The 18,796-nt window shown below is 37.5% G+C and overlaps 4 protein-coding genes across 7 annotated transcripts; 1 reads left to right on the top strand and 3 right to left on the bottom strand.

Moving 5' to 3' along the window:
* LOC109950283 (polyadenylate-binding protein-interacting protein 6-like) lies at positions 509–1,693 on the bottom strand. Of its 2 annotated transcripts, XM_020568801.1 has the most exons (3): positions 1,628–1,693; positions 1,146–1,555; positions 509–783 (listed from the first exon to the last, which is right to left on the bottom strand). In XM_020568801.1, exons 2-3 carry the CDS (start codon positions 1,542–1,544, stop codon positions 685–687), a joined length of 498 nt encoding a protein of 165 aa, XP_020424390.1. In that variant the 5' UTR covers positions 1,545–1,555; positions 1,628–1,693; the 3' UTR covers positions 509–684. The 2 variants fall into 2 exon arrangements, with proteins under 2 accessions (XP_020424390.1, XP_020424389.1); XM_020568800.1 differs by having other exon boundaries at positions 1,146–1,693.
* Positions 3,283–5,131, bottom strand: LOC18771856 (omega-hydroxypalmitate O-feruloyl transferase). The gene is made up of 2 exons (XM_020568268.1): positions 5,040–5,131; positions 3,283–4,912 (listed from the first exon to the last, which is right to left on the bottom strand). The coding sequence occupies exon 2, from the start codon at positions 4,819–4,821 to the stop codon at positions 3,430–3,432; it is 1,392 nt and encodes a 463-aa protein (XP_020423857.1). The 5' UTR covers positions 4,822–4,912; positions 5,040–5,131; the 3' UTR covers positions 3,283–3,429.
* On the bottom strand, positions 5,140–10,575 carry LOC18769179 (probable plastidic glucose transporter 2). 3 transcript variants are annotated; one of them, XM_020568266.1, is made up of 14 exons: positions 10,236–10,575; positions 9,656–9,801; positions 9,350–9,461; positions 9,180–9,247; positions 8,941–9,073; positions 8,380–8,479; positions 8,183–8,295; positions 8,011–8,104; positions 7,367–7,520; positions 7,106–7,249; positions 6,947–7,020; positions 6,498–6,586; positions 5,894–6,008; positions 5,140–5,652 (listed from the first exon to the last, which is right to left on the bottom strand). In XM_020568266.1, exons 2-14 carry the CDS (start codon positions 9,777–9,779, stop codon positions 5,470–5,472), a joined length of 1,503 nt encoding a protein of 500 aa, XP_020423855.1. In that variant the 5' UTR covers positions 9,780–9,801; positions 10,236–10,575; the 3' UTR covers positions 5,140–5,469. The 3 variants fall into 3 exon arrangements, with proteins under 3 accessions (XP_020423855.1, XP_007204856.1, XP_020423856.1); XM_007204794.2 differs by having other exon boundaries at positions 9,656–9,797; XM_020568267.1 differs by lacking the exon at positions 10,236–10,575 and having other exon boundaries at positions 9,350–9,450; positions 9,656–9,790.
* On the top strand, positions 14,293–18,721 carry LOC18769232 (transcription initiation factor TFIID subunit 15). Its single transcript, XM_007202033.2, has 3 exons — positions 14,293–14,592; positions 17,024–17,324; positions 17,841–18,721. Exons 1-3 carry the CDS (start codon positions 14,406–14,408, stop codon positions 18,445–18,447), a joined length of 1,095 nt encoding a protein of 364 aa, XP_007202095.1. The 5' UTR covers positions 14,293–14,405; the 3' UTR covers positions 18,448–18,721.

Genomic DNA, 18,796 nt, shown 5'->3' with positions numbered 1-18,796 from the left:
CGTGGCGGTAAAAAGCGTGCTACTAGATCAACCGCTTTTTGTATTCTCCGTTTCTTCTCTTTTCTCTTCCTTTCTAATTTTGTTGGAAAATTTGTTGACGAGTTACCATCCAAAGCGATATACTACTTCAAATTAATGTAAGGAGGACTCAAACTTTTAGTGCAAAGGCATGACTCAAATTTTAGTGCAAAATAGGGATTTATTGTCTTGATTAACGGGTCTAACTCACTTCTACGTCTTACCAATTTATTTTATTATAAAAATAAAAAAAATTACCAGCTCACAAAGACCACATTTTCATCCTTTATAATTACCAGGGGTGATTGGTGAAGATAATTGGCCTTGATTGTGATAATCCATTTTTTCGATTTCTAATGATGGGGAAAGGTTTTGGGATGGATGGCCACCCAAAAACCTAATTATTTGAATAACTTCATATGACCGACACAAATTAAAAATAGTATTGCCCGACTCAAATTAATTAAAGCAACTAAGTCGAGAACAACAGTAACAAATTTGTACTCTTCATTGTAATGAGCAATTATGGTTTTTTGTTTTTTTGTGTGTAAAAGAAGCAACTACACAGAGTAAACATTGTACAAAAGAAACTCATCATCAAGGGACCCTCCTACTTCTTACAACAAAACATCCACAGAAACCCACCATGCTCTCTTCTCTCTCTCTCTACTTTTCTCTTTCCGTAACTTCAAGTTCTGATGCATCATCATCACCGGTAGTATCCGAGCTGACTGGAAGAGATTTAGAAGCAGCAACAGGGAAGCACTGCATAAATTGTGACAGTCAGAAAAGAAGTAAATGTTAATCAAAATTCTGATACCATATCATAAAAGAGGGGGGGGGAGTAAATAGAAACCTACAACTTGGACATAATAGTTGACTAATAACAAAACATTTTGCCGTATTTAGCCTAACAATTCAAGTTGTGCAAGAAGCACACAATGCCTCCTTCAAGACTGACAAGAGAAATCTTGGAAGAAGGGTGGCAATAGTAATTATCATCCTAGCAATTTATTAAAGCAGCTGATAACAAGCAAAGTTACCAGAATCATCACACAATCAGAAACATTAGTGGTAATTACTACAAGACAATGTAAAAAAAAAAATTGAAGCAGGAGAGTCAATACCTCCAGGTCATACAGCATGTTGATCGAGGCTTCCAAGTCATCATCATTAGCAGAGTGAACATGAGCAAGGCAATGTTCTGATATGTTTGGAAACATGAATGACAGATAAGCCAGATGTATCTCAGAATCTTCATCTATGTACTGCACTTCAGCCTGGTTGCTGATCTTCTGCTGTAAACCACTCTTTTCCAGACCATTGTCAATGACAAGAGCCTCAATGTCATGGATGCTAAAGTCAGAAGAAGCATCACCGCCTTCGAAATAGAACTGTGCCGTCCCGTTGTGGCCTTCAGAAGGAGAATTGAACAGAGCAGTTTCATGGTTAGCCTCCTCTTCTTTCTTGTTCAGTGGTATGTATGATGCTGCATGGGGATTCAAAGATGACATGGTTGAATTCATTTTCTTAATTCCTGCATTAAAGGGAAGCAAAATTAAGCCCGGCCAGAAAAACTAGAAGAGCAATCTTGAGAAAATGGACTTGCCTTCAATAGGAATAGATGAATCGTAATTATTGCTCAATTTGGAAATATATTTCTAAAAAAATATGATTGGTGCCTACTTTTATTAGAAATATATAAGCAGCAGCGTATAGCTTTCAATTTATTTTTCTTTAGAAGACTGGTGATCCAAGCAAGGTATCTCACAGGCCTACATTCATACAGATTATAGACAGCAAGAAAGGCTAAAAACTGGCGGGCCTAGGAATTTTTTAGCGGATGTGCAATTTTGAAAGGCTAAAAACTTTTTGTGGATTAAACATCTAAAGTTTTTTACCTAGATTGACTTTAGGTCCCTTCATGCATTCATATCATAATTGTTTTATGTAAAAATATTGACTAAATATGAAAAATGGTTTTTCGGAATAATCATTTTCTCAAGATAATTTTTGGTGGCTTTTATTCCTTACATATTAAATAAGAAAACTTGATTTTATGGGATTTTAGTATGAAGTATATATTGACTTAATAAGCCATCATTTTTAGCCTAAATCGTATCTTGCACTAAAACCGATTTTTCATATTTTGATTTGGTGGGAATTTGATTTTCTAGTATTTTTATTTGAATACAAATTGGGGGTACTTCCTTATTTACATTGTAAACTTAAGTAAACGGAGTACTATAAAAATAAATGAAAGTAAAAGAACAAAGACATTTATTTAAATATTGAAAATGGAAATAAGATAATCTGTACATCAGCTGAGCAAATGGGCAATTTGAAGCACTTACAATGGTTTTTCCGGCGAAAGGAGGTACAACATCTCCTTGTGCCTTAATGGGTTCCCACTCATACTAATAAATAATTACCAGAAAATACTTGTGATTTCACCCTTTCTGTGTCGACAAAATTAAAGGCGTTTGGTTGTCTAGAAAGAAAAAAAGAAAAGCGCACACACATAAAGAAAAAGCATGAAAATCTCGAATAACTTTGCCATGCAATGAAAAACTCCATAATCAAAGGGATACATGTGTTCCGCGTGGTTGATAGACATTAGTGACCAAACAGAAAGTGAGAGAAAATAAAAGAAACTTTGCGTAGCATAGAGCGCAACATAACATAATCAAGATTCGTAAGAAAAAAGCATAGAAATGTAAAGATGAACAAACCTCATGTTTGCTTGCTGAGAAAATCTAGGAAAAGAAATAGAATAAAACTAAAGCTCATGGCACATTTGGCAGTGTGTGTGAGAATACCCTCCTAAAAACAACAAATAAAATGAAACTCTAATGTTAACAAATATTTAAAATTGTCAAATAGAACTTGCCCGTAGGTTGATCCTTGAGTCCAACTAAATGGGCCAATTCAAAAGTCCAAGGCGCAACAACGAATGGGCTCATTGCTGAATATGAGCCGAACAAAACCCAATTTTATTTTTCTCTGTCTCCTTTTCTTTTGGGTTCTCACCCCAGAAATTGAAGAAGCGGATTTGCACATACAATTTTTTTTCCTATTTAATGAAAGAAACTATCTGAATTAAAAAATTACTAAGAGTGTCTGAATTAAAAAAGTTGTGTTAACATTAATTATCACCTAATGTTACTAATTCATATATTTATCATAAGACATAATGAATAATTCATGTCGTAAAATATAATATTAATAAATAAGTATTCGTATTATAATATTAATAGATTAATAAATAATAACATGTGACAATTTCCGTCACAATTTAAAAAATTTCGCGAAAAGTAGCTCGTGTATAGTTGGACACAATGCGATTCAATTGTCCCTAGTAATTGATGATCAATTTCTGCCTCATAAATCATGACAATGTGGTAGCTTCATTTAGCTAGCACTTTGTTCACCGTTCTCTGCAAGAGACAAAAGGTCCGTGAAGCTTTTTGTGGCAGATTCCGGCAAGCAAATACACACAAGCATTGTCCCACTAGGATCAGCCTCCGCTTCCGGCAGAAAAACACAAACTTGCGGTGTGGGAGTGAGATCTATAGGGCCAGCATACATTGGCCTGCCCCATCCAAAATCTGCAGAATCATATATTGAAAATCTAGTCCATTGAGTTATTGTCAATTTGCCTCCAAACTCCAGCCTCCTTGGCCTGTCCACTTCAACATAATCCACCGTAGACCTCAGATACTCTTCCGAGATGCCAAGCCGGGCTTCACGAACCAACCGCGCCGTGTCCGGCAACCTTCCATACACAAGCTTTCTCACAGTGCTTATGACACAAGCCAAGCACACCACATTCCCATAAAAACCTTCTTTCAATGGCGGGATTTTGAGCTTCTGGCGGGCATTGACTGAGAAGGTTAGCCTGAGCTCGTAGTTCAATGGTTTTACATCAAGTGCTTTCACCCATGATCTCCATATATGAGCAGCCATCGCATCAAATGTGCTGCATGTAATATTGGACATATCATCTTCTGATTGAGCCAAAGTTTTCAACCAGGCCTGGAACTCGCGGCTTATTCTGTAGCATTTTTGAACAGCTTTGGTTTGCCAGAGGCTCATTGTTAGGCTTGACCCGTCCTCGATTCTCATGAACTCAATATGTGGGAATTTCACCAGCGGTGGATCGCGAGGCCTGAAAAAGTCCCTGTCCCAGCATGGCTTAGGGTTTGTGATCAGTGTACCTGCTTTGGCTGTGGCAGCCCATGAGCTGAGAAATTGCATAGCACCAAGCCCATCAACAATGCAGTGGCAGATTCTCAGGCCGAGGCTAAACCCACCGCAGCTGAAAAGGGTCACCTGAGCTATCACCAATGGCATGTCGAGCACTTTGTATGGCTCTTCATTTGGGAACCTAAAAATCAACGGTGACCATGCTGGGTTTGGCACTTTGAGGTCTCCGAGATCGGACAAGGACATTTCAGAGTGAGCCTCCACCATGAGAGCTCCTTGGTCTTGCCCGAAAAACACCTCTAGCTTTCCATTGTTGGTCTCTCTCAGCCTACCCGATAAAGGGTAATAAGGAACCAACACACTAGCAAGAGCATCACGGAGTGTTTTCATAACCGGTCTCCAGTTATCTGAGGCATAAAAGTATACTGTGGGAGTGAAAACACGGGCTCCAACCACATCATCGAGGTTCGAAAGGTAAAGACTTTGGCCCGGAGCGGTGGGAGCAGGCCCTGAGGGCATGACTGGGACCATACGATCAATGGTAATGGGGATGTGGAGGTGAGGGAAATGGAGCTCTTGAACCCACGGAGGAGCCATGAGAGGTGCTGCAGGTAGCTGAGGCTATCCATGCCGAATAGCCGCATTTGTAGAAGATCACTTTTGTCTTTGACATGCAAAGATGCTTGGGCTAAATAGATGGAGGATTTTAAAGTTATTGGTATGGAACAGTTGGTGGTGATATTACTCATGATCAAAAAATATTTATTCTTGATTGAGTTAGTCCTGCAGAGAATTCTTTGTAAACAATTTTGTACCTTTGTGTGAAGTGTCCCTTCGTATGCTTTCTCTTGTACCGGATGTGTGTTTTTTTCTCCTTTGATACTTATAGAGGGCATAGAAAAAACACATGGTAAATGCATAAAGAGGACCATCAATTGAAATTTTGTTGGTAAACATTCCAAGAGAACTGTTTGGCTTGAGCAATTGATCATATGAGAATTAAACATGATACATTTAACTATACCTACAAATTCACACTAGGCCTCTGTAGCATACCTATGATTTATGACTGAACGCCTGAAGGATATATTTCTATAAGTTCACCATCACCAAAATTTTACCGGACAAGAATTTACCCTCCCAGGGTAAGTACTCTTTTTCCCAAATTGTACCATTTTCTGGCTATCATTTGCAACTTGGTCGGCTTCCAACAGCAAACACTTTTAACGTATTATAAAAGCACCTCTATTCTTGCGGAAGGAGCGCTATCTCAATTTCTTGGAGCGATTTTCCTTTTGTTTCCACCACATTTCGTTTCACAAAAACCACAGCCAGCATGCAAAAGGTGCCAAATATAGAATACAGAAGCCGCGGGCCAAGTTGTTCCAACAGTTGTAAGAATAGCAATCCCACAAAGAAATTTATCACCTGAAAAACACCCGTCACAGGATAAATGAAACCATAAGATAATTGAATTCCGTTTTTTAATTCAGAATCCACATGGAGGAAGAAACTGATTTACAAAATTAGTAGATTTCTAAAGCTCCACAACTACTAGGAGCTCTTGCCCGAGCAATGCTCAGATCACCCGAACAAAAAGCCTTTAACAGCAGGAGACATAATAAAAAAGTTGACATGGAATTATTCAGAAGGAGAAAGAGAGAGTTACCCAATGCACTGACATACAGACAGCCATTGCTTTTGCCCTAATGCGGCTGGGGAATATTTCTGGTAAAAGGAGACCTGGAACTGGACCAGCTCCTAGAGCAAATGTTAAGACGAACCTGCACAAATTTTTCATATTTATAGACATCTTTACCCGGTTTCTCCAAAACGCACTAATAGCGTTCTACCATCCATGCCCGATTTTGGGGTAAATGATTGGATAATAGAACTTCGAATTTTTTTAATTTTTGCCTCATTATTCATCATTTTCCTACATTCAACTCACTCATCTTAGTTGCTGCTTATTACAAGGGTCCCATGAAATCAGAAGGTGCTGAATCATGGGCTATAATTTTCCAAAAGGTATTCAGATACATAAAATATCATAATAAACCAAAGAATATATTCAAGCATATATCATCACATTCACAGAGGCTAAGGACACACAAACATCATTGTAGCACATGCACAGTAGTAATAAAAGAACTGATCAGTGGCAATATCGTGAGCAAAATTTTCATGTAGTTACGCTTACTGGTTGCATTGCATCCATGGTCATATAACATAAGATTAGTCTTCGAGATGTAAAGTTCAAAATTAGTACTCACATCAGCATTCCACCAACAGATAGGTACAGTGATCCAGAGCCTGATGAATAAAAGCTTGCTGCAGCAACTTGAAGAGACATTGATATTGCCTGAGTGGATAAAATGCATTACATAATCGTCAGCCTAGCAAGATCATTAGCTCATTTTGTTTTTGAAACCAAAAACAGAAAGGATAGACAAAAAGTTTTTGAGTGGCCACTGGTTGAGCCGTGCATGATATTAGAGGTAGATTTGGAGAGCTACTATTTAAGTGATAAACGATAAATGGAGATTTCCAGTGTCCTATCGCAGTATCACATTACTCTTTTACCATTCCAACATTAAAGCCCACTTCCATCTTTTCCTTTGAATCACAATGATTTTTCCTATGTTATTTTTAACTAGTCTTTCCATTTTATATGAAAGTGCAGCTTCAACAAAAAGAAAAAAGATTTGCAACTTCGATTTACCATGCCAAAGAAGCTCCATAAAAGCAGCAGCTTCCTTCCTACTTTATCCATCAAAACCATTGCAACAATAGATCCTGAAAATTATAAAATCCATCCAGTCAAGAGACAGAATGCACTAGTTTTAGATAGGTGAGTATGCAACTAAGAATCGAGGTATACCTGACAAATTTGCAATTCCTATGAAGGCATTTGCAAGGCCTGATGGTACTCCGGCACTTTTAAATACAGTTGAGGAGAAGTAAAAGACAGCATTTATACCAGATAGCTGTTGTAAAGCAAATAGGGTTGACCCAATAAAAACAACTGCAAAACAAATACGTAAATAACAAAGCACAGAAAGGGGAAATAAATACACCACATATGGATGGGGAGCCTATATATGCGCAAAGCCCATAGGAATTACCAGAAAGCATTGTATACCTCTAAAATGGCGGCCGTACAGCAACTCTGAAAGCCTTACGGTATCTGTGTCATCTCCCCTGTCCGACTTGGCTAATTCTGCCATTGCAGTTTTGACATGTGATCCACCAAGGAGCCTCTCAAATTCAGCTTCAGCCTCATAAGTTCTTCCTTGCTATATCACATGTAAGAGAGACAGTTAACATTTGTTTTCGGGGAAACAAAGAACAATTTAGGAGGACTATCATCTCCCAAAGCAGTACCAGACATTGAAAAAAATATATTACAAGAAAAAAATGGTTTATTTTATTATTGGCCCTTAACTAGCCCTCCCTCCCGCTACAACTCTAGATGTGTCAGTGAGAGATTGCAATTCAAACGCTCAAAAAGCCTAGGAGAATAAAGTTTTCTCAAAGTGAACAGCATCCATTAGGGTATAATTTATGCTCAAGATGTTCAAAGGAAAGGACAGGATAGGAAAGGGGAGGACAGGACAGGTTTACAATACATGCATTCCAGACAGTCGTTTGGCATGTTACTGCCTTGATTCAAATGTGACTTTCCCAAAGACTTAATTCATTGTGAGCAACAGAAAGCAATTGTTATAGAGACTCATACATAGTCGATATTTTACTATTTTCAAATAAAGACAAATGAGAGAAGACCTTATGTAGCCAATGTGGACTCTCTGCACAGAATACCATGGCAAGAGCAAGTATTGCAGCTGGAATTGTAGATACCCAGAAACAAACACGCCACCTGACACATAAATTAAGATAGTAAGTTTGAAAGATTAAATAGAAGCAGAGATATTGTGAAGCCTATCATGTTCTTTACCAGCCAACAATTTCTTTGACAGGGATTCCAACAAAAAGAGCCCCCATTAGTCCAAGGCATGTTGCAATCTGGATGAGACTGCCATAAGTACCCCTCACAAAAGCAGGAGAAACCTGCTCAAGTAAAAGAGGAAAAATCAGATAAGATAAGAAGCACATGACTTACTGATAATTACAGAAAGGTTTATGCTAGATTACCTCTGTCACATAAAGAGAAGCAACAGGAGGGCCCAGGCCCATACCGGTCCCAACAAATAACCTCCCCAAAAGCATGCCAGCAAGAGTTTTTGTTGATGCACTGCAAATGCAGGTGGTACTTTTAGCCAGAATTCCTTCCAGTCGTATTATAAGAGGGACAGGGTGTGTAGGTGCATATGAGTTTTGAGGACTACTTTTAGTTGTGGTTAAATATAAATGTGTGTGGTTACATATGTATACCAGCAGATCATATACCTTCAATACCAAAACCAGACTAATCTTCACTGAAACTAGTGATAAAAAGCATCATCTAAAGGGAAAAAAAGTACAGCCCAACTTATGTATGAGGATCAAAGAGATCTACAACAGAGGTACATGAAAATGGGCTCTGCCATAAAGTTGTTTCACAACTCACAAGATACGAGGAACCTAACTACTAGACAAAAAGGACAATTACATAATCCAGAGAGAAGAACCAATCTCACAAAATAAAGCTCCATGTAGTGCTTAATCAAAATGATAATCCTGTGACACAGTTGCTTTTCAAAGTAAATATATTACCTCATAACAGCACCGATAATCATAGGCAACGCGCAAAGTTGAAAAGCCCTCCGACGTCCAACTCCATCAGCTACCCATCCACTGAATAATGATCCAACAAACGCACCTCCTAAACATGTACTCACTACCAGACCTTCATTTGATATAAATTATCAAACCCATTAGAAGATATAGCTGAATGCAAAAATCAGAAATTACAATAGAACTAAGAATGAAACAAAATATCAACTTCATGCAACCTTCTGCCAAGGTATTCCCCTTGAAGCCAAGATCTTTAGAAATGCTTTCAAGCGGTTCATTAACTACCCTGGACAAAGCAAGAGTTATAAAAAAAAGGGGTATTTTTTTCTTTCATGCTTCAACATAAAACAACTGTGAGAGAGAGAAGAAGTGAAGTGTGAGCACCAACCCGAGATGGTAGCCAAACAAGAATGAAGATAGAGTTGCCACTACTACATGGGGGAAAGAAAGCCTCCAGGAGGGATTTGTAGGTTCTGGAACTGTACTTTTCTGTAAAAGAGCTAAAACACATACCCGAATTAAGCCCTTAAATGAATTCTATATATATCGTAACTTAGTGCTCAATGCTTAAACAAGAAGACCTTAGAAGAAAAGAGTGGTGTTCAGAAACAACTCTGACTTTGCTCTTACTGGTGCATCACTATAGATAACACATAGCATAAATATACTTCAGATGATCAATAAATTGAGTTACCTGAGTTTTCTTCCACATCTATCGCATCTATAAGCTCTTTTGCTTCCATGTCAACGGTATTTGTATAGTCTCTCGATGACAAGCGCTTGTACATGGAGTAAGCTTCGCGTTGGCGGCCACGCATGCTAAGCTTGCAACCAGCCTTCCTTACAAATTAAAATAATAATTTAGAATGATACCTTTGTAATACTAATATCCATCACTTCGATCAAAATTTAAAATACAAGCACTAACTTAACAGATGGCAAAGGAGACGCTCAAGACACGAAACTTATCTAATATTCATCTTCTGATCTATTTTCTCAGGAGCCAAACAGATAATAAAATCATTATTAAACAAATAGGAAAGAAAAAACACAAAACAGAGCATCTGCCAAACATGTCTACAATAAAACCGATTAAATATGAAAACAAACTCAAAATTCAAACAGAAGCAATAATCCATGATCAATTAAAATGCACTAATCAACAATTGAAAATGATGGACTAAAATCAAAATCAAACCAGAACGACTCAACGAGCTCCAAGCTACGATTCAAAGAAATTCAACTACATATAAACCTTTGAAAAAGCTAAGTACCTTCTCTAAGTTCCGATCATCCAACGGATCTGAAATACGAGCAGTGAATCAAGGACGTGCGAGAATGGATTTCGGCGACTCTGACACTCTTCACTCAAACTCCTTCACGACTCTGAAGTCTGAACTGTACGAACCTTCGCGAACAAAGCTCTCAACCAGATTGTCTATGCGAGAGTGAGAAGTAGTGCGTGTAAGATTGGGCCTGGTGCGGTGGTTCTGGTGTTAGAAAGGACGAGTGAGGAAGGAAGGAAGGTCTTGCTTAATTATGGAGAAAGCAACGAGAGAGTAACCTCTAGTTTTCTTTCGAGTCTAATACAGAGAGAAAAAAAACAGGGATACAGCTTATATTTAATTAATAGTTTATTTCTGTAAGGTATTTTTACTGTAAAATACGCCAAGCGTGGATTGGGTGCTACTGTGGGTCAAAAAGATGAGGGCTGTCAATGTCTTATGAAAGATACGACGTCGTATAGTTTGGCTTAATTGTCATTTTCAAATTGTTCCACGGTCCACGTTCTACCGCGTGGCTAAGTGCAAAGAATGCAGGGTGTCCGGCTGCGGGTGAGTTAATTTTGCGTGCCACGTGTTGGAATTGTTGGTAGTCGGTCTCTGTGACGTAAGAACCGGGGCAGCTTCCATCTGCATCTTTGAGATTTGAGTTTTTGTGTTTAGTCCTTGAAGTTTGATTAAATTGCAAGGAGGGCTTAGAATAACAATTGAAAAGTTATTGCGGGGACCACATTTGTGGGATTATATTATGGGTGGGCCCGCTATGATGACGCGTGCACTAGGTTCAGTGACTTCCATGGTAACGCCAAGCGATCACATGAAGCAATTGATTTGAAAATGGGATGTGAGAGTCCCTCCCTGAATAATTGGGCTAGGCTGTGGCTCTTTTTCATTTCTTTTAATAGAGTCGGTCTTTAGATTAATTGGATCTTATGGATAAATAATAATTGGGCCAAAACCCACCTAAAGAAAATCCGTAAACAACTTCTTTTTAAATAAATAAAAATAAAAATCATTTCATGCCTTAGACAAATCATATGTAATTAAATACTAGTCCCTTTACGCATGTGCTAATTGATTTATTTATTTATTTATTTATATTTTGGTATTAAAAAAAGATAATATGGGTAGTTATGTTCCGTAAAAGTATGACTTATTATTATTTTTAATTTTATTTTTAATTTTTTGTAAATAAATGTGAATTTACCATATTATCCTCATTTAATTAATAATTATCATTCTTAATATTTGAATTAACTAAGGACATTTTCTGGTATTTTGAATGTTTCACAATTCTCTGCCTTTTGTTTTATATATATAGATTATTTTAGAGAATAATTAGTATTTAAATATTTTAATTAATTGCATCAATTACTTAATAAATTGTAACTAATTATTTGAAACTATTTTGTAAAATATTCTATTTAAAGATTATAGCCAAGTCGGCTATATGTTTAAAATATTCTATTTATAGCGTATAGCCGCACGGCTATACTTAAATTATTGTATTTGAAGCGTATAGCCGCATGGCTATACTATTAAATTATTATATTTAAAGAGTATAGCCGCGCCCTTATACTGTTAGACAATTCTATTTAAAGATTCCAGCCGCGCGGCTATACTGTTAAAATTTCTATTTAAAGAACGTAGCCGTGCGGCTATACTGTTAACAATATTGTATTTAAAAGGTATAGCCGCCCGGCTATACTGTTCAAACTTCTATTTATATAGTATAGCCGCATGGCTGGACTGTTAAAATATTCTATTTGTAATGTATAGCTGCGTGCCTATACTTTTAAAATTTCTATTTATAACGTATAGCTGCCGGCGAGTTTTTATCAAAAATAGCCAAAATTTACCCCATACTTTCATAAATGTCAGTTTTATAAAAAACTTTCAAAAATAGTCAAAAATCCACTTAAATAGACTCAAATACCCTCAAAACTAAAACCACATAGATCTAAAATGCAAAACCCTACTAGATAAAAAATTAGAATTTAGTAGGCACATTTACTGCACTAGTCGAACTCCCTATACAGTAAGTGCCGTTATTTTTATTTTTATTTTGTTTCCCTTGCTTCTTTGTTCTCTACCATTTTTTTTAATAAACATATGCAGTGCCAAGCATGGTTGTGCTCATGGGATCTTAACAGTCCACAACATATATATACAGGTTTTGATCCTTAATTATCTCGTTATATGCTTATAATCATTTGGACCTGTTTATGAAGTGAGTCATACATACATGATATGATACCGCATAGTGTCATCTTAAATATTGTAGTATCAGATCCGTATCTGTTCATCCCTTTACTGGATATCATGGTTCTTTTTCTTGTTTTACTATAATCCATCATGCTTCTTTAATGTTCATGATGGAAGAATTTTTATTTCTATTAAAAAAAAAAAAAAAAACTTATATAGTATTCTCTCAGAAACTTTGCACAACCAAGTTGGACTTGAAGAATTAGCCACTTGGACTTGAATATAAAAGTGTGTATTGTATGTGATTAGTGCTCTACATGGAGATGGAGGAGGGGACTACCTCTGGGCTGAGGACGTGAGTAATGGAATGGATGGTTAGAAGATGGAAGCGGGATCCACAAGTGCGATTTCCTTTTCCTAATGTTTCCCGAATTTGTCCAAAAAATATATATAATCAAATAGTAGTAGTTTTAACTTTTATGTAGGTTTTAGTTTTACAGGCATTTGAGTCTATTGAAGTGGATTTTTAGCTATTTTTGAAAGTTTTTACATTGATGAAAGTATGGGGTAAATTTTAGCTATTTTTGATAAAAACGCGTTGCTGGCTGTGCTTTTAAAATATTCAATTAGTGTATAGCAAAGAAACTAATTATATATATTTAAATTATTTTTTTTAAAAGCAAGAAATTCTGTCTAGACGAAATTTCGTCGATAAAGGTCTATGCTAGCAAATATTTGTCAGATTAGACCTCTCTCGACAAAATGAACCTATGTCGACGAACTATCGTCAGGAGAGGTCTCAACCGGCAAATTTCACCGGAATAGATTTGTGCTGACGGAAATCGTCGGGATATGTGTTTTAAAAATATATATTTAAACTTAGAATCTTTAAGTCAATAAATTTTTATTTTTAGTAATAAAATAATATCTTAGCCTTATTTAATTACTTTTATTATTAATTATATTTTAATTATTATTTATGTGGTGAATAAGTAGTATTAAATATTTTTAATAACTTCATAAATTCTATTACTTGATAAATAGTAATTAATTTTAAAAAAATTATAGAGAATAATCGCGTGGCTATACTTCAACTTGTTAAAGTCTAAGTCAAGGCACCCTCGGGTATAGTGTTAGGTCCGGTTATGTCGTACTAACCATATATTGAAATAAAAACCCTAATCGTAAAACTCTAGATGGAGTTACGTGAGTATCCAAGCTTAATCGAGTCATAAGTACCCCATAGGAGGCTTATGGTTAGGGTTCGAGGCTTGAGAAATATTTTGGAACAAGTTAGGAAGCTAAAGTCTTTGGTTCGAGACTTGGATTCAGGCAACCTAATTTTGTATAAAATAATTAATTACTATTTGTTAAGTAATTTATGAAATCAGTCAAATATTTAAACTAAAAATTTAGTAATTAAAATATAATTACTAATTAAAGTAATTAAAAAATACTAAGATATTACTTAATTACATATATTAAATTAAAAAAGTTTGCCAAAAAACAAAAGTTAAGAAACTAATTTTATACTTTTAAAGTGTATAGCCATGCGGCAATACTCTTGAAATATTCTATTTAAATAGTATAGCCGAGCGGCGATGCTGTTAAACTATTTTATTCAAAGAGTATAGCCGCTCGGCTATACTGTTGAAATGTTTATTTATAGGGTATAGCTGTACGGCTATACTCTTAAATTATTGTATTTGGGACAGCAGATCTCAACTCCCAATTAAACACACACACACACACTGTCAAAATAAATATACGAATAACTCATATACGTTACTATTCATATTCCTTAAACACCCCTATCCTCATTACGTCAAACCAGGAATAGTGTCACCCTTCTCCGTAATTTCAAACAAAGTTCTCATACCCACTTCTAGGGCTTGCATTACCCTCGCACCTCTGTCTTGCGACTCATCGCTATCGAACAGCGAAGCGTACAGAACGATGGGGTCAAGGGACAAGGACCAAACGACATCGCATCATCAGCCTCTTCTGAGCAGCCTTGTCGTCCGGCCCTCCACCAGCGACGGCGGTGGCGATGGAGCTGGCCGTGGCAGCGATTACGAGCTCGGCGAGGTTCGCCGTGAGCCTCCTCAGTACACTCGTTCGGATCGTTACAACGATGATCCTGGTTCGTCTCTCTATTCTCAGCTTCCATTTTTATTTGTTATGGTGATTTTTGCTCAAATTGGATTGATTACTAATGCTTTATGAATTTGTGTGTTCTTATTTTGGTTTTGTTATATGCCATCCTCTTTTCATTTTGTTATTTTGTTGTACTTAATTTGATTCGTCGTCGGATTTTAGCATTTTATCTTATAGATTCAATAATCATAACTATTCATTTATTTGTGGTGTGTGTTTGAAGTGCAACTTGTAAAACAAAGAGGTTCATGTCATGGAATTTGTTTTTTATGCTTCTATGAGCATAGATTTTGAACTATATCAATTTTGTGTTAGAACTTCTTAGTTCATCAGTAATTGATTTTTGAAGCTTAGTATATGCTTGATCATATTTATGATTATTATAAGCGACTACGGTGAATATTGTCCTATTAGTTGTGATAGTCATACAACAAATGGGTTTCTGGGTTTCTTGAACCTTTTGTTTGTTTACACTGCATGTCGAGCATGTGGATCTGTAACCGCTTATAGAGTGTCAAACTGTGAATAAATTCTGCTATTGTGTCTTACAGCTCTGAATGTGCCTGCAAGAACTTGAATCTTGAGGAAGGCATGTTGGTGTGAGTGCAGTCTTGGATCATGGTCTGGGGGAATTGTTTTTCATATTGTGGGTATTTTTGTTTGTGGGAGATTCATGGGAATCGTATATGATGTGTGAACTCGTGGTTGCTGCATCAATGAATATCGGTTGCTGGGCCTCATTTTGTTGTATTGCCTATGATTGTGGTATTTGTCTGAATTTTTATGGGATTGATGATTAGATTATCGGGTTCATATCAAATAAGAGTTCATTGAAATGCCAATCAAAACTGGAAGTTTGAATGGGATTTATTCTTAAGAATTTCGGGGCACATGACGTGGTGCAAGCATTGTGGGGAACTTAACACCACTAACAGTATCATTTTGGTTATTTTGAATTGCAACCAACAGTAAGGATGGTTTACTTGAGATGCTGCTGGAAGATGGAAAATTTGGTTATCAATTGCAAGATGGTGGAAATTCAGTTCGGTTAAGGGGTACTGAATTTACTATGTGGGTATGTAACACTAAGGAAGATGTGTTTCCTGGGTAATGTTGAGCTTTTCTTGTTTCCTTGGTTTTGTGCTTCTTTGCTTTGTGGTTGGGAATTGTGTTTGATAGTGGTGGTTTTGTTTCGGTCTCATGTTTCATTTTCCTTTTTTATTTTCTTCAGATGCCTTTATAGGATTAGTGGATGGTTATATAGTCACTAATATGAGTTTATACTTCTCAGCATTGTTAAATTTGGTGTAGAGTGCAGGAACATTCAGGAACTTCTTTTAGTATGTTCAATTCTAGGTTATCATGTATGTTGTAGGTTTTTGCCGTCTTTATATTTTCTGGGAGGTTAACTGCTACAGAAAATGGCTGCAGAACCCTTCAGCTTTTGGATGATAATTTCTATCCCCCTTTCTATTTTAAATCCCACTTTGTCTCAACAAATTAACAGGAATTACCTATTCGGGTTGAGCATGCATCAATTGTTTCATCCCTCTATGCTGTTCAGAATGGTTATGCATCGCAGTTCAGTTGCAAGTTTATGAATCTTAGTAGAATCAGGGGTTTTGAATTTTTATAGGAAGATGCGAAGATGGTCTCTGAAGAAATGAACAAATTGGGAGTGGGTAAATTGTAGAAGTATTTGGAGGCTTGAAGTTCAGTTGGTGTTCTTATTGGGCAGTTCATTTCATGTGGGTGTGCACTATTGGTTTCACTGCTACTTGTTGCAGTCATGTTTCAACTGAAGGTCTTGGAACTAATTTGTACTGGGATTGTTGTTATCTGTGCTGGATTAGTATCAAGTACCAATTAGGTGCATATACATCTTCTTTATCTGTAGGCTGCATCTTCTTCCTTATCACTGCGAATGCTGTACAAGGTTATGGTATGGTTACTCCAGATTCATGATTGATGGGGTTTTTCAGATATGTAGGTTAAAAATATGTGGCAAGCTTGTAATGGTTCATATGGTAGATGGATGTGGCTTTTGAAAATAGAAAACTGTGTAATTTGATTGTTCTCGATGGTGAGCAGTTACCCTATGTGTTGAGGACTGTGGGGTTGAGTAAACATGCTTGTTGCTGTATTTACTGGTATTATGCGCCAGTTGTTTGAGAAGTAACAAGGGCAGTTATTGTCTGAACTTCTTATTCTCTTCCACACTTATATGATGTTTCTTTTAACTACCACAATGAAGAGATCCTGAGTGATGGTAACAGCCCTTACAAACTTTGAAATGATCATATGGAAGTTTCAGGGTCACAACTCCTAATCCCTCGGCTACTGACATTATAATCCCGTTGTCTGTTTTTCTGTGCAATTGGTGGTTACTTATCTTTTCCATTCACTACCTTCTCCAGGATATAGAATGCGTGCAGGTTCTGCTTCTCCTGTACACCGCAGGGATGCAGATCATCGATACAGTTCTGAGTATGATCATTCATCTGGTCCCCTACGCGGTCGTGAGTTTGGCAATGCGCGGGATTCCGGTAGATATCGAGACAACTCACCCCATTATGCTAGAGGAAGGGGTGCTGGCAGACCATTCAGTAGAGGTTTAGATGGGCCAGGGCCTGGCCCTGGGCCATTCAGAGGTGAAGGGAGTAGAAATAATCCAAATGTGCGCCAAAGGCTTGGAGACTGGATTTGTCCAGATCCTTTGTGAGTACATTTTCACCCTTTTATCTTCTTTGTTTAGGTTTTCCTCGTTGCAACTTGTCAGTGCTATGACTGCATCGATGTTTCTGCTTCACGTGATTCAGTTTTTAAGGCAGGATTTTGAAAAGGGAAGGACAAGAGAGAGGAAAACTTGCATGTAGACTTACAAAATCTTGTTACAAGTTTCAAGAATTTTATGAATATTCAAATCTATTGAGTAGAACTCTGCAAAAAAAAAAAAAAAAAAAAAAATCTATTTAGTACAGAAGTGGAGCTTATCCAAGTTGCATGTAATTTCTTGCATTTTAATAAGTTTTCTAGGAACTAATCACAGTGATCAAATTATGAATTTTAATAGCTGTATGTAGCATCGTGTGAGATGTTTTTAAGTGCAAGGTGTTCCTGTTTACTGATTGTGGCTTAGGTTGGAAAAAATTTCCTTTCATTTTTGCAATGTGAGTTAATGTTGTAAATATGCATTCATCACGTTCCAATCCTTATATTCTTTACGTGTCTCAGATGTGGCAACCTGAACTTTGCAAGGCGAGAGTACTGCAACAACTGCAACAAGTTCCGCTACGGACCTGGGGGAAGTCCTCGAAGAGGTTATCCCGGCCCACCACCTCCCGGTGGTCCTCCTAGACGCTTCCCTGGTCCTCCAGTTGATCCTCCACTTGGAAGGAGCTTGAATGGTGGCTATAGGTCTCCACCTCGTGGCTGGGCTAGAGATGGCCCTAGAGATTTTGGCGCTGGGATGCCACCTCCAAGGCATGAAGGCAGGTTTCCTGACCATCAGATGCGAAGAGATCGGTTGGATTACTCGGACAACCATAGAGGAAGAACCAAGTTCGATCGGCCAATGCCCATGGATTGGGGTAATAGGGATCGCGGAAGGGATAGCTTCTTTAATGAACGGAAAGCATTCGAAAGGCGACTGCCCTCTCCTCCTTCACCACCACCACCAGCAGCCCACCGTGGCCGATGGGCACATGATGTTAGAGAGAGAAGCCGGTCCCCATTAAGGGGTGGCCCACCGCCAAAAGATTATAACCGGCCTATGTACATTGATCGAGGACGAGATGATCGTCGCGGCATGGGGCGAGGCCGAATTGGAGATGCATATTAACAATAGGCCAGGGCATGTTTTGCTGGTGTAATTTTGTCTCGAGTAGATATCTGTTTCTCATCTAGAGTGTACGGAAGAGTGCGCATAGCTTAGTCCTAATTTTAAGATTTCGTTTTTGAATTGGTTTCTGTGACTTTGAACAGGTTATATGCTCTCTCTTCTGTCAATGTTTCTTGGGTGACGTTTGTCTATATGATGGATATTTCGCTGCTATTCTTGCTCTGTATTTTAGTACTTGAAATCAGTTGAAGCCGACTCTGTATTTTGCTCGGAATCTTCATATCCACAACCCAGTGCAGTAAGATGGGGCCCATTTCTTAAACGTACAAATGGGAAATCATGTTTGTTA

This window comes from Prunus persica, chromosome G7 (assembly GCF_000346465.2).
Source record: "Prunus persica cultivar Lovell chromosome G7, Prunus_persica_NCBIv2, whole genome shotgun sequence".
Taxonomy (NCBI): Eukaryota; Viridiplantae; Streptophyta; class Magnoliopsida; order Rosales; family Rosaceae; genus Prunus; species Prunus persica.
Note: the sequence above shows the minus strand (reverse complement) of the source record. Positions and strands in the feature narration are given on the sequence as shown.